The sequence below is a fragment of the Peromyscus eremicus genome, chromosome 12 (assembly GCF_949786415.1).
Source record: "Peromyscus eremicus chromosome 12, PerEre_H2_v1, whole genome shotgun sequence".
Classification (NCBI taxonomy): domain Eukaryota; kingdom Metazoa; phylum Chordata; class Mammalia; order Rodentia; family Cricetidae; genus Peromyscus; species Peromyscus eremicus.
The window spans coordinates 1947833-1969875 of NC_081428.1; the positions used below are offsets into that span (position 1 = coordinate 1947833).

General features: G+C 44.8%; 1 protein-coding gene across 3 annotated transcripts in view; it reads right to left on the reverse strand.

Moving 5' to 3' along the window:
* The window catches only part of Igsf5 (immunoglobulin superfamily member 5), a 39086-nt gene that overhangs the window by 8862 nt on the left and 8181 nt on the right, over positions 1–22043 (reverse strand). For 2 of the 3 annotated variants that reach the window (XM_059277079.1, XM_059277080.1), the window contains exons 3-5: positions 21639–21956; positions 7524–7664; positions 3750–3774 (exon numbers count right to left, since the gene is read on the reverse strand). In XM_059277079.1, the coding sequence (XP_059133062.1) occupies positions 3750–3774; positions 7524–7664; positions 21639–21956 (484 nt within the window). Of the gene's footprint in view, positions 1–3749; positions 3775–7523; positions 7665–16206; positions 16507–21638; positions 21957–22043 lie in introns of all 3 variants that reach the window. The other variant, XM_059277081.1, reaches the window with a different exon arrangement.

Consider the following 22043-nt stretch of genomic DNA (forward strand, 5'->3'; position numbering starts at 1 on the left):
AGTGAGAGGGAGGGATGGGGCCCATCATGGCAGGTGTGTGGACTCAACTCCCAAAAGCCCCTAGGTAGATCAAGGGTCAGTAATCTATGACCCCTGAGCCGGACTATTCCACCATCTGTGGCTGAAATTCAGGACACCCGCTTACCATCACAGTTTCTGGTGCTGCCTGCATGTCACAATCACAGAACTCAGTAGTTGTGCCAAAGACTTCATGGTTGGCAAAACCCAAAGTATTTACTGTGTATCCCTTTGTGCAAAAAGTGGGTTGATCCCCAAAATAAAGCAGATATCAGTGCGACTCCTTAGGGAAACAAAGTTGGATGATAGGTAGCCAGAGAATGAAAAATGTTCATACTCAACTCCCAAGAGCATCTGCTAAGGAAACAATCCTGATACATGCAAAGGTCTGCCTGAGAGATGGCTCACAGGTGAGCCACAGACCACCCATGCAAGGGGCCAACATAAGTGAGTAATGGACTTCTACGCTGTCCACAAAAATGTGATCGACAAGGGCTTCCACATACTGCAGGGGACAGTGGACACTGGGATGCTCTAGACAACAGGAGAAAACAGTCCAGACCTGGACACACACCTACCATGTGTCTGGGCCCTTGCTGCTGTGGGGATGACACAGAACTCTGAACAGAATGGGCACTCGGGTTCTCCACAGGGACCCACGAGGACACTCAGAGAGCGGTATTCCCTTCATACAGGAACAACCTGAAAACTGCCGCAGCCCCACACAAAGCTGAGGAGAAGGAGTCCCACATAGAGCTAGGACACAGCATTATGTCATCAGAAAATATCTCCATCCACATGATACAGTGTGGATGGGCCTCGCCGTAGAAAGCTCTGGAAAGCAGGCATGTTTGAACGAGTATGTGTGATGATTCATCTATGGGGATCTAATCTTAAGATGTGGGAAAAGATGTCAGAAGGATGCCACCTTTAGGAGCAAGGAGACAATGATGGATGGGAAGTCTGAGATGAGCTTTTGGGGCTACCGACTCGCTAGTTCTGATTTTTGGCAGAGGCAATAGCACAGGTACCTGAGAACTCCGGCCATGCTGTGTACACTTTCCTCCACTTCCAACTGTGAATGAAAATGTCCTGAAACCCATCACTTTTTAAAACAAATCTATACTAACAAAAATGTTTAAAGATGTTTTAAATTAAGTATATATGCATGTGTCTGCGTGTGGGTATGAACACGTGACTGCTGATGTGCAAAGGGGGTGTCCAATACCCTGCAGCTGGAGTTAGAGGTGGTCATGAGCTGCCTGGTGGGGTGCTAAATTCAGATCCTGTACAAGAGCAGCCAGAGCTCTTAACCTCTGAGCCATCTCTCTGGCCCCTATAATAAAATTGTTTTAACTTCTGTAATTTTGCTGATGTAGATAGTTCTTTACATGTTTCAAGCAGAAAAGGCAGATTATAAAACTACATGCACGCCTTTCATAAAACAAATAAAATAAATACCACCTGAAAAAAAAAGGAAAACCAAAGAGCTATTTGTCAGCAGAAAAACCCTTCAGAATCGTGTCAGATAAAAAGACCACACTATTAGATAACAGTTGTTAGGGTCCAGATTGTACAAAATGCCTGCATGTACAACTCGGCTTCAATACGTGAACACACACACACATGCATACACAAACATGGGTAACTAACTACTTCTAGACCATGGACCTACATGTGACATTGTTTCTCAGATCTATTGGTGTTTCTTTTCTTTTTCTACACTAAATATGTACTGAATCTTCAAAAAAAAATAGGTATGGTTATTTTAATGCAAAACTTTTAAGTGGCTGGAAAGGGCCAGGCGATGGGAAGGAAAGGGCCAGGCGATGCGAACAGGCAGTGAGCCACCATCGTGCCCCCAGGACAAGGCAATCCATTCTAAACCAGGAGCTGCACACAGATGAGGGACCTGACCCTGGCAACAGCTGCCCTGTCTACATCCCCGGTTCCTCCATAAGCAGAATGTTAGAAATATCACCTCTCTGCCTCAGTACCCTCAGCCACAAAATGGAAAAGGCCTATACAACCATGGTGGGAAACCAGGGAGTCTGAAGCCTGTGCAGAGCTCAGAGCAGCACCCAACTGTTAAGGGGTGGGTGTGAGTGTAACTGAGATGGGGCGGGTCTTAGTGCTGTCATGGCTACCCGTGTGGTTGTATGTGCCTATTCTTATTCTCTACCATTTTGCTGAATAACTCTGGGTTGCTTTACTGTGCCTTGAAATCCTCTAAGATTCTGAGAACAGAACCAAGGCTGTGGTAACAATCGCCATGCTCAGCTGAGGAGGAATCCAGGCTGTGACCCCCTGGTAACCGTGGTCAAAAGAAAGGCTAGAATATGCACCAGGATCTTTTTCCTTGCTCTCCCTCACCTCACATCAGGACCCACAGAGCAGTTTCCAGACTGTTTCTGCATGACGTCTCAGAATGTAGCTGCCTCTCTCAGAACCTGCTTTTTTCTTTTTTTTAAACCAGGGCCAGAGGGTGAATGGAAAGAATCTGTCGCTTGGCAACCATTACACATCCATTCATAGGACTGTACATAGCCCAAAGGTTTTCAATTTTAGAGCCTAGAAACTTTATATTATCTAATAAACACTGACTGCTGGATGTGGTTGCAGACACCTTCAGCTAAACAGCTGCATCTGAAACACTCTGGGTGACTCTGTGACTCTGAAAGTACCACACACATTCGCAGTGGCTATCATGTATACCTGTGAACACACAGGATATTGTGTCTACCTGTGAACATACCAGCTACCATGTATTCATGTGAATGCACTAGCTACCATGTATTCCTGTGAATACATCAGCTATCATGTATTCCTGTGAACACACTGGCTACCATGTATTCCTGTGAACACACTGGCTACCATGCATTCCTGTGAACACACTGGCTACCATGTATTCCTGTGAATACATCAGCTATAATGTATTCCTTTGGACACACTGCCTACTATGAACACACCAGCTACCGTATTCCTGGAACACACTGGCTACTGTGTATTTCTGTGAACATACCAGCTAGCATGTATTCCTGTGAACACACCAGCTGCCATGTATTCCTGGAACACACTGGCTAATGTGTATTTCTGTGAACATACCAGCTAGCATGTATTCCTGTGAACACACCAGCTGCCATGTATTCCTGGAACACACTGGCTAATGTGTATTTCTATGAACATACCAGCTAGCATGTAGTCCTGGAATCTGGACTTAGTTCCCTCAAAAGTGTTCGCAGACACTCTGGATGATGTGGGAATGAAAGAAATTTTTCACTCCTGTCTTCTCAGTGCTGGGATGAGCTGCAGACAGTGCCTAATTTGTCTACCAGAGCAATGCCGCATGCCTTATAGACATCTGTCTGGCACGGCTTGCTGTCCTGCAACATGCCTCAAGTCCCAGTGCGATCTCTGCAGATGCATTGGCTCAAAGCAGGCTGGACAACAGCCACCAACAGTCACAGTGCACAGTGTCCTCTTGTGGAGAGAGTTGCAAATGGCAGGTGCTCAGCAAACCTCCATCTCCTTAGAGAACCTAAACAAGTCCTCTGTAGACAGTTTGCCCAAGGTTGCTTTATGAGTTTGTGACTGGCATGTGTTTTCCAGAGTGTCTGATTTCAGTACCTACTGGGCAACATAAACCCCAAAACCCTATAACCCCACTTTTGAGTGTTACCATGGTTACTTGGTTTTGTTTTGGCAAAAAGCTGAAGAGGTTTCCAACTTACCTTATTTCATTTTGATAACTAGATGCTGAAAAATAAAAGAGGGTGGGGGAGAAAAGTCACATTAGCAAAATGAGGGTAGTTGGTTCTAAAAATAACACTCACTAATTTTTATTGACTCTCTGACTTGATAAACCTCACTTTGACCCAGTCAGCATTCAAAATAACTCTGCACTGAATTAGTAAATGACTAAGCCCAAGGAAAACAGGTTCAGTATCAGAAAAATAAATACTCTGTAGGTAGCTGAAAGATAGTAGATGCCCGTGTGTACCCAGTGAATGCTGACTGAATATGATACCCAGTGTTGCACAGGCTCCATCACCAAGAAGGGCTCTAAGCTACCAAGCCAGCCACGCTAGTCATTGGTTGCTTACTGTGCAAAGTGTATCTTCATTGGACTACTGCAACAGTCCAGGACATGAACACTAGCATTGCTGTATTCTAACAAACAAGGCACCATAATGTTGCTACCTCTTAGTTCCTTAATGCTAAGATCCATTTTCAATCAATTTCATATGTACCAACAGTGTCAATTCATATCATTGTCAACACACACACACACACACACACACACACACACACACACACACACACCCCAAAGCTGCCGTTCCTTCCCTAGCCAATGGTACCAATCAGTGGACTCTTGGACAAATCCAGAATCCAAACTCTGAGACACATACCAAGTCCCCCAGTCTGTGTGCAGGTCCATGTTCCTCACCACCTCACTCACCTACCCAGGCCTTCCATATGCCAAGCTCTGCTGAGGTCTAGGGAATATCTATTTCCCTTATTATAACTTTTTTAGATAATAGTCTCACCTATTTTAAATTCTAGTAACATCATCTGATTCGGGTCTCAGACTAAACTTAGAAACGCCTTTCTCTGCACTGTAAGGAACTCCAGTCTCCCTCCGTCAATACCCTCCAACGGTGGGACAAGCCACATGTTCCCACTCAGCTGGGGATGGGTACAGGATTTTCGATCATTTTCTCTACACTGACATTCCAAGGCCTCTGAGCAGGATAAGCAGGACCCTCAGCCATCCTCGGTCAGTTCTCAATTAACCAAAGGCACATGGAGAATTCCCTGGGGAGCCAGCAAAGCACCAGAAAACACTCTTACGGGAAAGTGTTTAATACATGCTATGGATTGAAATTATTGTATTGGGAAAACTCAGAAGGTCACTGATTTTTACATTTTTGCTACTATGTAGTGTAATTACATAGTGCCACCTCTGACCTGGTGGCAGAGGACAAACACTGTAAGTGGGTGTGGCAGGTCTCCGTTCACAACCCTAGACTTGTTGCAACAAGAGAGGGAAAGAAATAACTCACACTGGCATGGGCTCTTCGTATCAAAATTACATAAAGGACAAAATCTAAGGTGTATCACAGAAATATTTTTTAAAGCAGGGTCTTACTATGCAACCACATTGGCCTGTAATTCACTGTGTAGGCCAGGCTCACCTCAAAATTGTGACAATCCTCCTGCCTCAGCTTCCTGAGCACTAAAATTACAGACATGAGCCACTGCGCCTGGCTTAGGACTCTCAATATGCATTTTTAATTTTCATAACTAATACATAGGGTGGCATTTATAGAAAAGAAAACTGAAGAAAGAAAAGGAAGGAAGAGAAAAGAGACCACCCAGGCTGTTTACAGAACAACACCCACCAACCAACCTTCTTACAGGGCTAACGTGGGGTAGGCAGGAGCCTAGGAGAAGGAGAAAAACCTCAAACATCAGAACTTTCCCACCAATTCCATGAACGCTATGTCAAGAATTCCCAACTGAAGGCACTACCCAAATCCACAGTACCTCCTCAATGAGATGGAAGACATTTCAACCATTCTCATTTAAAATTCAGTACACAGCATGTGAGGAATGGGTCTGTTGGTCAAACCAAATTCTCATCTTGAGTTCCTAGGCTTTCACTACTCTCCAACTTGTACTTTCCAAGGAATAAAATTAACCCCCAAATCAAAGCCTGATCCGTAAAGGAGCTACGGCCAGGCCCTGTCCTTATACTAGATGATGGGATTTACCTGGCTTGTCTCACTGCGGAAGAGAGATCAATTGAAAACAGCCAGTAGATCACATCTGGCACACACACAAAGTGTTCACAAATTTAACAACACACATCAAGTGACAGGCACCCAAACACCGAATCTCAGCTCTTACGAAAAATAATTTAACTGTAGAAAGTGTTCAAATCAGAGAAAAGACAAAGATTCAGCACTTAGAAAGTTCTGGGCTGTCACATGTCAAATCATCCTTCAGCACTCAAGCTTCAAACTGTCAAACTCTAAAACAAGCCCCTTATTCTAGACCCCGACCTCCAGACCAGCCACAGCTTCCACATAGCTAGGGGTGTCTCAGCAGACCCATTCACGAGACCTGTGCGACACTTCCGTGATTCAGTGTGTGCCTCGTTTCCCTTTTTACCTCTGCAGCCTCCCTCACCTGCACCAGGGTTTTTTAAACCACAGACTAGGAACGGCATGTGCCCACCAGTGTTATTCAAGAAAAGCAATTGCATGTTAAATGACATATCACCACAACTGCCTATCCTTGCAAATAAGTACAGAAGTCAAGTAGCCCAGCCTTTAGCAAGAAGGTCTCTCATTCATCACCTTCTCAGATGTGGGAACAGATGTGGGGTCCCCTGGGCCCTAGAGGACTGGCCTTCTCTTCCCATGACTCCTTCCAAAGATGGAGAGCCTCACCTCTTAGTTCAGTTTTGCTTGGCTCAGCATCCCTGTTACCTCTATCCCAGCTCATTAAGGCAGAACAGGAGTATTTTTAAATATATGTACATGTGTGTGTGTGTGTGTGTGTGTGTGTGTGTGTGTGTGTGTGTGTGTGTGTATAAATTTTCAGGCACTGCATGACAAGATGATGTGAGTAGGCATTGGGAAATTACTAGATGGAGCTGATCCATATAACCATCATTCCATACATGAGTCACTTTTTAAAGGAAAAACATTAGAGATGTATTTTCACATCGTGATCTATTATGACTAGTACAGGTCTCCGGAACATGCTCGCTCTAAACAAAGCCTTGCACGCCTTAACCAGCATGGCCCAGGCCCTCATCCCTAACTCCTGAAGCCACTGTTCCACTCTGCTCCTGTGTGTTCAGTTGCTGAGTGTGCCACAAACAGGCAAGGTCACACCACACCTGCCTTTCTGTAACTGACTCATTTCTCTTCACGTATTCCATTTCACTGTGTTGTCCCAAATTAACAGGATTTCTACGTTTTTAAAGGCTAAATGGTATCCCTGTGTGAATAAATGTAAGTATGTATGCATGTATGTATGTGTGTATGTATGTATGTGTATGTGCACTCGTGTGTAGCACTGCCTTTACACAGCCATCAGTTGACGGGCATTCAGCCTGTTTTGATATCTATCGTGAATAGCTCTGCCGTGAACATGGGAAGGCATATGTGTCTCTGAAACACTTGTTTCACTTCCTATGGATATTCACCCAGCAGTGGGAGAGCTGGATCACACATGATTCCATTTTCATTCTCTGAAGAACCTCTATACCATTCTCCATGGTGGCTATACCTGCTCACATTCCAGCCAACGGTGTGTATGTTTGCCTTGTCAGCTCTTATCCTTTGCCTCTGTGGTGGCAGCCATCTGCCAGGGTGCTGTGGCATCTCACTATGGTGGGACTCATCTTTTGAAGAAGTTGATAAGCTCACTCACTTCAACTGCTTGTACCACAAATTCAAAACCCCATAGAGATTTACATGGAAAAACCATACCTTCTTTTTCTCTCCTGGAGATACCACAGCAGCAAAATACTATAATCAGAGTGATAATCACGATCAAGAGCAGGGAAAAAGCCACTGCCAGCAGGACGATGGCCCAGGTCGGCAGCGATGTGCCTTCCTCAACAATACTATCTATGATGGAAGAGAAAAAAGGAGTTCAATGACGTCTGTACCTTGTAGACTCACTGATTCTAATGGGATCTAAGTTGCCCTGTGTCTTCAATAACAGAACTCTTCAGTCTGCTGCAGCAGGGCATCTCAGCCAACCTCCCTCCTGTGTGTTTAATGACTCAACAGTATCTCCCATCCCAGTATTTATTGGTACAAGTAATTGCTTTGTAACCTAGGTCCAACTATCAGTTGGTTGAACCTCCCACATTCCTGAGAGCTGGATAAGGGTTAGAGTTCTGATTACCATGCTGGGATGGTTAGCCAAAACTGTGGACTAGAGAATGGTGAGTTCTGGCATCCGTGTTCCCATGCTCTGTGATTCTATTGACCAAAGGTAATAGGTGCACCCCATGGGAGGGCAAAAGACGCTGGGTACACAGCTTCCCCAAGACCCCACCAGAGCCTTCCACTAAATGCTTTCTCCTACAGTCGTGTGAGCTTTCCACAGCTCTTGTGGGACCGATGTTACTAGTGACTTACTTTGTCCTCCTGCTTTATCCAGTAGGCATGAAGTAGGACAAATGTAAGGTGAGGCAGGAAAAGCAGGGAATGAAAGGAAAACATGGAAGGAAATAAAAAGGAAGAAACAACAACCTTGTTGGTTGGTTGGTTGGTTGGTTGGTTGGTTGGTTGGTTGGTTGGTTGGTTGATTGATTGGTTGGTGTTTGGTTCTTGTAACTATGTCTTAGAGCTGACATGCTGGCCTTGGGTGGTCATGTAAATTCGATTTTTCATTAAAACTGTGTGTAATTAAATATACAGTTCCTTATTTGTATTACCTACATTTCAAGTGCCAACCAGATGAAGCATACCCACCATCCTTGAAAGTCTTGCTGCGTGGCAGAGCCACTGGCTCGTGGGAAGAATGTGCATGATCCCGGGGGAGCCTTAAACAATATTTCACTCCTCTGTGCCCAAGCAGGAACCACACAGAAGTCAAACCACAGACAACTGTGTTGATCTGTGGAACCATGCATTGTATTCAACAAAGTCTGTCAGCCCACCTCACTGGTAGCTCAGTGAAAATGAAGTAGAGGCTAGCCACTAGAACATTTAAAATAGCAGGCCTCCTCTGAAGGAACATGGGGTTTGCTTTGGAACCAATGGCAGGGGAAGCTAATGATGAAAATCTCTCTTGGAAGCTCTCCCCATATAGAGCTTTGCTTAAGGTTGATTCTGCAGCTGTAGCTGGCTGTTCCTATGCCAATGTTAAATGGTCAGAATATGAGTAGAATGCTTAGAGAAGATCATTTCTGCCTCAGTTCTGAGTCAAGAGTAAGCAAGAACCCAGGCACATAAGGAGCCATGTGCAAGCAAGAACCCAACTGCATAAGGAGCCACAGGCAAGCAAGAACCCAGATACATAAGGAGCCACAGGCAAGCCTAGAGAGGTGGTAACTAACAGTACTTGCTGCTCTTACAAAGGTCCAGAGTTCTGCCCCACACAGGGCATCTCATAAATGTGTGTAACTCCAACTCCAGCAGGATCTGAGGCCCTCTGCTGACCTCTATGGGCATTGAACTTGTGAGTACACACACATGCACAGTCTTTTTTTAAAAAGATACCTGGTGGTGCACGCCTTTAATCCCAGTACCCGAGAGGTAGAGGCAGGTGGATCTCTGTGAGTTCGAGGCCATCCTGGTCTATAGAGTGAGTTCTAGGACAGTGAGAGCTACACGGTGAAATCCTGTCTAGAAAAACAAAATAAAGAACAACAAAAAATGCAAAGAGTGCATAGACTTGTCTGAAAACCAACCAGGGAACTGTCTGTGCTTTGAAGAATTATACGATATTTTAAAAGATACTTGTTTTTGTTCTTCATGAATTGCTTATATTTCTTTATTTCTTTCTAGAGAATTAGAAAGTGTTGGGAAATTTTGATGACTGCTTTATTTTTAACAGCTTATATTTACTGTTATTTCAAACTGCTGTTGTTTCCATTTCTTCTTATGTATCTTCTAAACTGGTCCTAACTCCTTTGAGATCAAGTGTTGTGTGTAATATTCCTTATACCCCACAAACCTAGAATGTACTAGTCATGATGGATGGATGTGTGATGGACAATGGATGGATAAATGACAGATGGGTAGGTAGATGGATGAGTAGATGGGTAACAGAGAGAGAGAGGGATAGGTAGGTGAGTAGATGTTAAATGGGAATACAGACAGATGGGTGGTGGATGGATGAGTGAGTGGACAGAAGGATGGATGGATGAATGGATGGTGAATGGATGAATGGAGGATGGATGGATGGATGGATAGATGGATGGATGGGTGGGTGGATGGATGGATGGATGAATGGATGGATGGATGGATAGATGGATGGATGGGTGGGTGGATGGATGGATGGATGGATGGATGGATGGATGGATGGATGGATGGATGGATGGATTAAAAGCTGAGTTCTTATCTGCCTCCTGTACTAGGTAGTCAGCCACATTGAGACAGGTCTAGATCTCTCCTTTCTCCCCCATATTACAACATCCAGAGAAGAATTGCAGGCTGTATAAAAGTCCAAACTACTTTTCTAATGCCTTATGTTGCCACCTCACCCAATATCTCTCTGAGATAAGATAGGAAAGAGAGAGAGCCCTACCCTACACAAAGAAATATAGGGAATGCTGAGAGCAGGAGAAATAATCTTCTCCAGGGAAGAGCACACAGATTGGATATCCAAAAACAAATAGCCAGCCCTGAGAATATGACATACAAGTAACATTATTCAAACTGAGTAGATTGCATTTACGTAATTAGGAATACATGTATACATATATATGTATATATGCTGTATATATTTATATATTTATATATATATATATATATATATATATATATATATATATATATATCTGTGGATATCGCTTTATATAAATAAAGCACTGATTGGCCAGTGACCAGGCAGGAAGTATAGGCAGGACAAGGAGAGAGGAGAATTGAGGAAGGAGGAAGGAAGGGGAGACCGGCTGGAGCCACTGCCAAGACAAGGAAGATGTAAAGTACCAGTAAGCCAAGAGCCACGTGGCAAAGTAAAGATTAATAGAAATGGGCTGAATATAAGAGTGAGAGCTAGACAATGATAGGCCTGAGCTAATGGCCAAGCAGTTTAAATAATGTAAGAGTCTGTGTGTTTATTTTATAAGTGCAATGACAAAGAAAAGAGGAGCCATGAATTTAAAAGACAGCAAAGGGGAATGTATGGGAGGATTTTGGAGAGAGGAAAGGGAAGGGGGAATAACATAACTATAATCTCCAAAATGTTTAAAATGCAAAAAAATGTGATGAGGGGGGAGTAGGATTGTACCTTTCCCTTATCATACCTTTCCAACCCCACAAACTGGGGTGCCATCACAAGGAGGTCCCACTGTCAGAGAGCACAGCACTGAGCATCACTTGTAAAACCCACTGAGCAACCAGATTCAAAACCTGCTCCACTGAGGCAGAGTCAAGAGGTCTGCAAAAGTAGGTACCCCAAATGCTTCACATGCAAGTGGCTGGTGACCCACACTTGGGAGTATTATTCAGGCCACTCTGCCTCATTGTGGGATATGCCCATGCTTCCCTTCCCATGAACACAATAATGAATTATGAAGGCGAGGGCTGCATTCTTGACTCTCACAGCTCAGGTGGAAGCCTGTCAACTGTCAGCCATGTTGGGCTTCCCACCAGAGGACCTAGTCCCTCTTGTGGCCCTGTTTACTTTCTGGGTTGTCTCTGGCCTCTGGCTCACTTGTCAGTCACAAGTCTTGCTCCACCAGGTTGTTCAGACTCAAGAAAGTGTGTGAAAGTTTCTGAGGTAGGACTCATGTGTTCACAATCACCATGGACACCCTGCATCAACTGAGATGGACTCTCTTTCTCAAAATCAAGTTTGTAAATGTCACAAGTTATCACAATAAGGGAGATGGCTGGGGTTAGACACGAGGTCTGGCTCCTGATGTTAAGAGATAGGCTTGCTGTCCTACCTAGGACAATATGTTTATTGACTACTCAAACATTCCCTGCCCATGGCCTCTCCTTCCCCTACTTCACATTCCAACTTTCTGTCAAACCAGGCTGGATCCAACAACCTTCCTCAACTGAGTAGAGAGTGCCTGCTTGAGTATGCATGTGTACAGTGGAAAGGCCACCTCCTGGAGCTGATGACTGAGTCCGGAAAGGAATGAGAGACTTCATATTATTACTCACTGTCATCTTCCTTGACAGCCACCATACCCAGCCTCATTCAACATCCCCACATTGAAACAGTATGGGTATCAACAGCCAGGGGGTTCATTTCACTTCCTATTTGCTGTGACCATTCTCCCCTGGAAGTCCAGCCTTCCTCAGAGTCTCACACTTAGGAGACACTACAGCTCAAATCTCCTCTATCCAGTCTATCATGTTTGAAGTCATCAGGAAGTGTAAGTCACAACTGGAACTGCAGAGCTGTCTTATTTTAATAATGTTTTTCATTTATTACCTGTTACATCTATGTGTGCACATGTGTTCCTTGCTACATATTATTTTGTTTAGTAGAGAGTCATTTTTAGAATACGTGCATTTGCAGCTGATTGAAAACAAGTAACAGTCATATTGCTAAGCCCCCCAAAATGTTAATGGATAGAAAAACAGGTTCTTGGAATGATTCATGATCCAATCTGTTCACAGTGTAAATAACACAGGAAAGGGCCCTGGGAGCCTGCCCCACCTCTCAGCACAAGAAAGCTAGGGTTCCCAACATATCTCCTACTCTGTCACAGGCCCTGTCATTGTGGAATAATCCCTCCAGGGAAGCACCACCTGGGTTTTATCTGAGATAAAGATGTTTTCAGGGCATCTGGAAAGGTACGGTCCCTGCTTTGTTCAGGGCAGAGGATGCATGATTCAGGTGAGTGACAGAGCCCCTGGAGAGGGTGGATATACTTCACCTGAGCAAGCCACAGTGACTACAGGAGCTTATCTCACAGTTTCCACTTCAAGCCTTTTTCCCTTTTTCCCCTGCATGCTCCTCAGGGCCACATAACTGACTTTACTGTATGCTTGGGGGCTGTCCTTTCCTGATCTCTGAAGGAAAGAATCATTTCCCCCAAATGTTCTGGAAAGAGTTAGTAGAACTTTAATGGGGTTGCACAGAATTCTCAAAATCAGCTACATGGCCATAAAATGCCACCACCATGTGCAAAGCCAGTACTGACCGGAGAGGACATGGGTGTCTGAGTCACTAACATAAGCAAAAACTGCTCGCTCAGGAGCAGGAACCACATGAAGAAATTGTCTTAGACATTTCTATACGCTGTTTCTCCCAAGATCGAGAGCTCTGGAGACAGGCACTACAGCTATTTCAGCTTCATGGATAACAGAACAGGGGTTCAGAGGGGTTAAGTCACTTCCTCCCGAGTCACAGAGCTAAAGTGTAGGGGAGATATCCCATCTACGGTCTGTATAGATTGTGGAACCCGACCAGCTAAAGAAGAAAGTGGAGCTTTAGATTTTGAGCTAACTGCTCTCAAACCAGTTATTTGGGAACTCAAAATCAAAGATACTATATTCCCTAAAAATCAATTAAATGAGAACTTCAGAGAAGGACTGAGCCTTGGCATAGGCGTTCAGGCTCCTCCAGTGACTGACCCCACAGCCAGGAGACAAAACAGCTCAATCCATTGCCTGCCCATTTCACATGCAGGGAAACTGAGCCTCAGAACTCGGTGTGACATGCCCAGAGTCATGTCATCAGGGAGGCCATGTGGAAATGAAGGTCTGGGTCAGAAGACTGCTTCTCCAACCCAAGGAACATCAGAGATTGGCAGCAGTTACCACAAAGAACAGGAAGGCCGGCTATCACCCCTGCCCCACACACCCCAGGAGGAAGCCACCCTGTTTACTGTGACCTCGGAGTGGAAACGGGATCATACCTACCACCTTCTCTGCCCCTGACATTGTCACTTTTCATGGAAATGAATTGTAATCACGCTAGATCATTGTACCCTGCAAGATGCTCATGTGCACTAGAATGCAGCTTCCTGGCCATCGCTTCACAACCTACACATCAGGAGACCTGACACTGAGGGACACCCAGAAGAGCACAGGTGGGGCCAGGCTGTTCGCCTGAAGATTTCTTTGTCGGGCCTGACACGGTGTTGTATGCTCTTTCCTCCCAATGGGATAGTCCCTCTTAGAGGAAGAGAGAGGATCATAATGCTCAGAAAGGTGTGGAAAGTTTCGAGCCTCACGAGGTTCTTCGCAAAGGCTGTATAAACTATAACAATTGCAGGAAGACCCTTCAGTGGAACTGCCTGCAAGCTGGGCAGGGAGTTCCAAGGATATAGTGCTCCTGAATCATCAAGCTGGTGATGCATTTGAGTCATTCGTGTTCCTGTGAGTAACCCCAATAAACTCCTTGGTGCACCCAAGTAGACTTGGGTTAAATGATTTCTTTGGTGTTTCACCAGGGTCCTATCTGGAGTGAGTAAGTATTCGTTCACATCTCTCCCCAACACATAACAAAGGGGCTTTGCTTTCTAACATGGCTGTCTGCTGCCCCACACGCTTGTGATTTCAGTAACTAAGAAAGTTGGGTTTTCTATAACTGAGAACCCAGCTCTAAAGACTTGGCTTCCCTAGTGCCTTCTTCAAGGGAGTTTTTGATCTCTAGGACAGCACATACTTTGTGACCTGAGTCTGTTAGACTTCCTAAGCTCACCTAAGGAATGAAAATCATCCCCCAGCCTTGTGGTGCAGATGTGGGTGCAGAACTGAGGTTCCCCTTCCCGAGGAAGTCTGTCAGCTCTCACAGGTGGCTCACCTCTCCACTCTCCATGAACTTGACCCCAGCTCCTCTAGCTCCACAGCCAAGGTTGAATGAGGTCTGCAGCTAATAAAACTTGCATAAAACACACAACACGGAGCCAGATACCAGCTGCTCTGATCTTGATGAATAATTTAGAAACGAATTACCCTTTTGCAAATGAGTCCAATAAAGCAAGGCTCATTGATGCCTCCCCGCAGAGCCTTCCTTCCCAGCCCTCCGGCCTACAGCTGCTGTAATTAAGGTGCAGTCCCAGTTAAGGAAGAATTCCACTGATGGGGGAATGAAGTGCCCTTCCCTTCCACTTTCTCCTTCAGAGAAAAAAAGGAGGGGTGGCAGAGAGCTAATGTGTAAGACTCATTTCTAGAAGGGGCCATCCGTCAAGCCGGAGCTCTGTGCTACCTCATTATCTTGGTGAAATGTGGGTTTTCAACAGTCAGTTCTGGTCTATTTGGTGCCAACAGAATTTTGTGTTTCAATCTTCCCTGTCAAAGCCTGGACCAGACTTTGTTGTCTCTAAGTAGCTTATAAGAGAGCTGGACAGGGGCAAAGCAAAGGGAAGATGGTCTATCTGATTGAGCTTATTGGTCTATCTTATTAGTTCAAAGGCTAATAAGAAATGTCAGAAGGACACCTGAGGGGGTGGGCAACCCTGGACCAAGTTGAACACCAAGAAGAATAAGGGCAGGAATAGATTATAATGGACAGGAGAGAACTGAATTTTTATAAGAGAGACAGGCAGACAGAAATAGAAAGACAGATATGGACAGACACATGCTCACAGAAGCCATATGAAAATAAAGGTTGGGGGACAGAGGGCTACTTCTATAAGCCAAGGAATATTGAAACAAGAAAGGGAACCGAAGAGATTCTCCTCCACTCCCCAGGAGTCCCTTCCTCTTCTGTAAGATGAGGAATTTACTGAGTCTCCAGGGCTCGGGTGACTGGAGTTGCAGTTAGCAGTTAGTGGTAGAGATCCCTTGCCTAGTACATATGAGGTCCTGAGTTTATGCCCAGCACCATCCCTTCCTCCACCAGAGAGAGAGAGAGAGAGAGAGAGAGAGAGAGAGAGAGAGAGAGAGAGAGAGAGAGAGAAATCTTCATGTCATACCACATCACCCCTGTACCCCTGAACCCCTGCCGACGCCAACGCGGAGCTCACAGGCTCCACCAGGGCCCTTAATGAACAAGATTAAAGATTCTGCTACGTCACAATATATTCCTCTGGAAGACAAACACTTTAAAGCTTTGCCACCTAGTCAACTTAGACAATGAGATGCTGTTTTGGTTTTTCGAGACAGAATCTCACTTTATTAACCAGGCTTCCCTGGAACTCACTGCATAGCCCAGGTTGGCCTCAAACACTCAGCAATCCTCCTGCCTCAGCTCCCAAGTGCTAGATTTATAAGCATTAGCCACCACGCCTAGCTTTATTTTTGAAAGACATTAAGTCAAGTGTCTGTCTCTGAACCTGCTGCCTTCTCATTTAAGAAGCAGATAGGGCTTTTCAATGGTCCACTTGCAACTAGGAAAAAGAAAAACTCTCAAGAAGGAATTGTAAGAACAGGTAAGATCATAGACTCCCTGAGCCCATGGCACTGGATTTACCTCATCACCATCTCCACCCAACATCAAGGTCATAGTCCAGGTTGGCCATGACCGAGAGCCTGACCCTCCCATGAACAGTCCATGGCTTTCCGGCTGGTGAGGCTCACTTACCAGGTGGGGGCTGAACCACAGTCAGGTTGACAGTTAAGGACTTGCTGGCCTGGAGGTTCATCAGCTCTGCCACACATGTCAAGGTACCATTGCCCAGCGGTGTGAGCGTCAGGACACTCAAGGCCCTCGTAAAATCACCCGGCTCCAGAAGGGAATAGTAGCTGGAATGGCTTACTGGGACCTCAAGCTCCCAGGAAATATCTGGAAGTGGGGTCCAGCCCAGGGCATAGCAAGTCACATTACAGGGCTCACCCTCTGTGACTATAAGGCTGTTGCTAGGAATGTTCAGGGTCCCCATAACTAAAGAGAAGAGAGAAACAAGCTCAGGAATAACAGCCTTACGATTTCCCCAATTTTAGCTTCAAATTACATCTCATGAGACTTTCTTCCCAGGCCCCAGGAAGGCTGTGTCTGTCCCAGGAAACCATAGTTCAAGTTTTATCTGCCATATCTACATGCACCTGCTGGGTTCTTACAAGAAGGTGAAGTGTCTCCCAAGAATAATGAGAAATAAAAGCCAAGGACCACTGGAGTGGAGCTACAGGATTCTCTTGGGCAGTCCTGGAAACAGAAGCAAGGAAGGAAATAATCCATATTCTTTCCCCTGAGACTCAGAAATAGCAAATATCTTCTCTTAAGTTTGGGCCAATTGCCTTCATTTTACAATTTAGGGTCATAAACTTTTTTTGTTATTTGTTTTGTTTTGTTTTGAGACAAAGTCTTGTTAGCCCAGGCTGGCCCCAAACATCACTCCACTTCTTGTCTCCATCTTCCAAGGGCAGGGAAGATAGGCATGTGCCATCTCACCCAGTAGTAAACTTTAAAAAAGAACTGCCTTGGATATTCCTTTAAAATAAGCTTCTAGTCATAAATTACACCAAAATCAAATCTATTATGCACTGAACTAACTCAATTAAGTTTCAGAATTATTGACTTAGACCAATATTTTCTTAAAGGACCCACTTGCCAGAGGCAGCATGCACACTGCAAGGAATCCATCTGAAAATGATGTTTACTTATGCTGACGTTACCAAAATAACCTGAAGGTTGGCCCTGGCAAAGACACAGCCTTAGTGACATACATATGCATTCAAATGTTCAAATTCAAACATGCTACAAGGCACCACCCCCAGCTGCTTGATATAATGGAAAGAACACTGGACTAAGAATCAAAAACTCGACTCTCATTCATGGTTCTGCAGCACAGCTCCATCACTCAGAGCAAATCACTGAAATTCGGGGTCTTGGAGCCCCCACCTCTGCGTTTTCTGTCTCTACAGGAGATAATTTGACCAGAATACATGATTTTCAAACACTTTGGTTTCAATTTCTTTTTCAAAGCCACCAGAGACTCCAAAGAACTTCCTTTGTGTGGATAGTAACTACATAAATGATTATAAAATATTTACTTAAAAATAACAATCGTAACTCATTACCTGTTAATGTATATGAACACGTTTCCGCTAAACTGTATTTTTAAACTAATAAAAAAAAAAAAAACCAAGTGGCAATGTTTACCTATGTAAATCTCTGTTATGTTCAGCTAGATTTCCAAGCTGCCAGCTTTATTCATATGTTACAGGACTGCTTTGTTTGAAGAGTGCGAAAGAAATCTGAGTTCCCACCGAAGCGCAGCTGGAACAGCACAGAGTGTTGAATGGCCTTTTTAAATAACCGTGGGTATTCTTTGAGACCACGTCAAAACTCAATCAGGAGAGTTTTCTTGAAGGTAAGCTCACTAGAGAACCTGAACCCACAGTGAGGGCTTTCTCTCACTCTCCCTCTAGACTGTGGCCCTACCTGGCACTTGACTGGATTTTTGCCCTTGTGTGATTTGTTTGTATCATTATACTCAGTCATGTGGACAATGCTGGCCTGCGATTTAGAAGACCTTTCCAACATGTGGCATGAAGCTCCCCTGTGCACTCAGGAGAAGGAACCTGGAGAAGAATTACTCGCCTGTTAGCACCGTCTTAGGTCATTAGGAGAAGTCATGCCCTGGAGTGGGAGAAGACCAGACTGGCTCTGCCATATCTCTACACTCTGAAATGTTATACTTCCTGGATGCTACCTGAGAATAGTAAGATGTCTGTGCTGGCCTTAAGCACTCCTGTAGATGAGTCAGTGAGAAGGGGTTGGCTTAAATCTGAAGGGCTTAGGTTTTACATGCTCATTGTTTTTTCAGCTCCTCTGTTTTGTTTGATGGACTTAAGATAGCAGACAATGGAGGCCCTCCGGATGCCTCAGCAGGGAGTCACTTGCTGCTGCGCCTAATAGCAGGAGTTTGAGCCCCAAGACACTCATGGTCGAAGGAGAGAACCAAATCCCACAAGTTCTGTGGCACATGTGTGTGTACAATGAATAAATATCAAAAAAATTATGATGACAGGCCCTAGGAGGGATGGAACTGCCTCAGATCATGACAGAAGAACATAAACTCAGGTCCTCCTGGTCCTTGGAAAGCTAAAGAGTGCGTTTTATGAATGAGTCAATGGAAGTTGGGCAGTAACTGGGCCAGTGCAACCATGTGGAGGACTTGCTGTGTATGCAGCTGGACTTCGGCTCCCCTGGCCTCTCTTCCCCCACTGGAGGAGCCTTTTCTGGGTTATCTGCTCTTGTGACAAACACGGTATTCAAAAGCAGTCTCTAGAACAGCCACGGAGATGTGAGAGGACTCAAGCTGGAATTTTATCTATCTGCTCTATTGAAACACAGGAAGGGAAAGTGAAAGGCCTTGGGTAGTTTGTGGACATTTCCTCTTTCTCCAATATTGTGTTTCTGGGGAAAGGCTGTTGCTTAGTGTTCCTGTGATGACAGTGCAGCTCTGTCTCACTCTTGTCCTTGTGCAGGACCTCAGAGAAAACTTTAATGCCCTACATAATTGTTCTTCTCTCCATATTAAACCCAAAGGCTTCAATAACCACTACTGTATATAGTTTATGCCAGACGTATTCAGGCAGATGTACAGGCTTAGCTCTTTGGAAAACACTTCAGAACTGCGTGTATTTTTCAACTTTACATGCCATGAGCACAGCAGTAAGGAGCCTCACCCTTCAAACTGTACTCCCTTGATGTGTGACTACCCACTTCCTCTCTCATCCCCTGAGGGCTGGGTGTGGGCTGAGATCCCTACTTCTATCAGGCCCTAGAGAACTGACCATGGACTGAGAACTGACCATGGACTGAGGCCCCACTCCTACAGCCCCCATATGACCTATTTCTACTCTCTCAGAGATATCCCCACTTCAAGAAAACACTATCTATGGGTATTTAAAATGTGTCTCTGAAGGTCTGCTGTCCTGAAACTCTGTGTGTGTGTGTGTGTGTGTGTGTGTGTGTGTGTGTGTGTGTGTGTGTGTGTGTGTGTAGGCCAGAGGCCAGTCAATATTAGGTGTCTTCCTTAATCATTCTTCATCTTATTTTTTGAGATAGAGTCCCCACTGAGCCTAGAACTCATCAATTTGATTAGTCTGTCTGTCCAGCAAGCCCCAAGGATCTGTCTGTCTCCACCAGCTGGAGCTGCAGGTATGCACTACTACACCCAGATTTCCCATTTGGGTTCTGGGGGAATCAACTCAGCCTCTCATGTCTGCAGAGAAGCACTTCACCAACTGAGCCAGCTCTCTTCTGTTCATCTCTGGGTCCCACTAAGTACCTAGAACAGTATGCTTTGTCCAGGAATTAAAAAAAAAGTTCATGTGGTGATTTCTACGAGCCAGACATTACAGTAAAGGCTTTCTATTGACCCACCCATCCCATGCTACAACAGCCCTCTGATGAGCAACCCAGAGCCAAAGTCACTGTGTGCTCTGTTGAGACCATGCAATTCTAAGCAACAAAGACAGAATGGAAACCCAGGCAGCCAGGTTCCCAAATCTGCATTTCTAACCACTAGAGTGCTCTGGATGCCCAGCTGGATGGATATAAAACTGAATGGGACAAAGCTTTGGAGTCTTCGGTGGTTTTGACACCTGACCCTCACAGCAGATATGTGAGCTGAGCAGAGGAGCCTCATCCCACCTTCCAGAGGAAGGAAGGGAGCCAGCGCAGGGATCTCACTGGTTGACAAATGAGAAAGGCAAAAGCAGAACTCATGTCCTGTGTTCTTTCCATTGTAACTGAATTACACCAGAGAACCTGGGCATGCAGACTTGGCCGAGAGTTCTAGGTAACCCATGAAAACCACTACTTAGAAAATATCACTATACCATTAATGAAACCACATGAATTAAAGATAACCCAAAGTAAAGAATCACCAATATAATTCAATTTCTAAAGTAAACAATCATTTTTAAATGCAAATACAAATAGATAGACAGACATGCTTTTCCACCAAATATTATCACATTTGATTTGGCAACAGACAGAATCTGGGATTTCACTGGGGTAAGGAAATAAGTGGATATAAAAAAAAAAATCTTAAAGACACAGCTTGTAATCATGAGAAATGCTGTCACAGAATTCAAAACTCGGGAAAGCTGGGGACAGGGCTCAACTCAATGGGAGAGCCCTGGAGAGAGATCACAAAGACCTGGGTCTGGTCCCCAACACCATAAAAAAAATAAAACAAAATAAAAAACCCTGATAGGAAATTTTAATCCACTAAGCATAACCTCTATCAATAATATATAAACTCACTTTCAAAAAGTGTCAAGGGGTCTTGATTTGGGTAAAACTATCTAAAGCCTCATAAGACACATCCTTTTACCTTTACCATTGTGTAATGATCTTCAGGAGACCAAATTACCTTTACAGATGAAAATAAGTTACAGTAGTATAGACTAGTGTCTACCCTTTCCTCTCAAATACATGGCGTGTTTGGAGAACACACACCTTTGACTATAACAGCTATGGTCACTGGGGCAAGAAGAAAAACAGGTCAGAGAAAGTACTTTCAAAAGAGAAAGTCGTTACAGCATTCTTCCACGTTGATAACATATATGACAAAGTATCAGCTGGTATGCAAAAAGCTAGAGAAGAGGTCATGACCGCCAACTGCCCAACTCTGGGGAGCTGCGACTACATGAAGAACTCCAGGAGACGGCTTCAGAAAGGCAACTAGACACCGGAGTAGATTAGATGGAGAAGTAGTAAACCCATTTCAAAAGGGGAGGGGTGAAAAGGATTAAATGAGGAGAGGGAGTCAAACAGGAAAGGAGGGAGGGAGGATGGAAAAAATAGGAGGGAGGGAGAGCGGGAGGGAAGGAGAGAGGAAGGGACAGAGACATGAGCTCAGCAAGCATTCGCCCCAAATATTCAGCACCATGAAGTCTAGACTCTGCAGGGAAGAAGGATGCAGGGATGGAGGGATGTAACCAATACGCACAAAGCAGTCATCAGTTCAGAATTGCAGTACACACCGCCATATCTGAATGTGGACCCCAAGTGTCACAACACAGCTGTGAGCCTCAGAAGGCCCTCCGGCGACTCACCTTCCACTGAGAGGAAGGCTGTTCCAAACACGTCGCTGTTCTGTAGGCTACACTGTACAGACCCCGAGTCGCTGGGCTGCACATCATGGATGATCAGCTCGGAAATGAAGCTGTTGCTCCCATTGTAACTGGCGGAGGTGAAGCGGTCGTTGGTGATGATGGTTTCCTGGGAAGTGATACTCAGCTCCACAATACCTTTGAGAGCCCACATGATAAGCTTCCAGCCGTGGGTCACAGTGCAGTTGAAGCGAGCCTCTGAGCCCTTTAGGACTGTTACATTTTGAGGACCTTCTATGATCTGATAACTGGATCCAGAAGCTAGAAGGCAACCAGTTTTTCAGGACAGTAAATGAATTGGCTGACATAAGTCAACGATGTCATTTAATCTTGTTTGCAAGCTGTCAT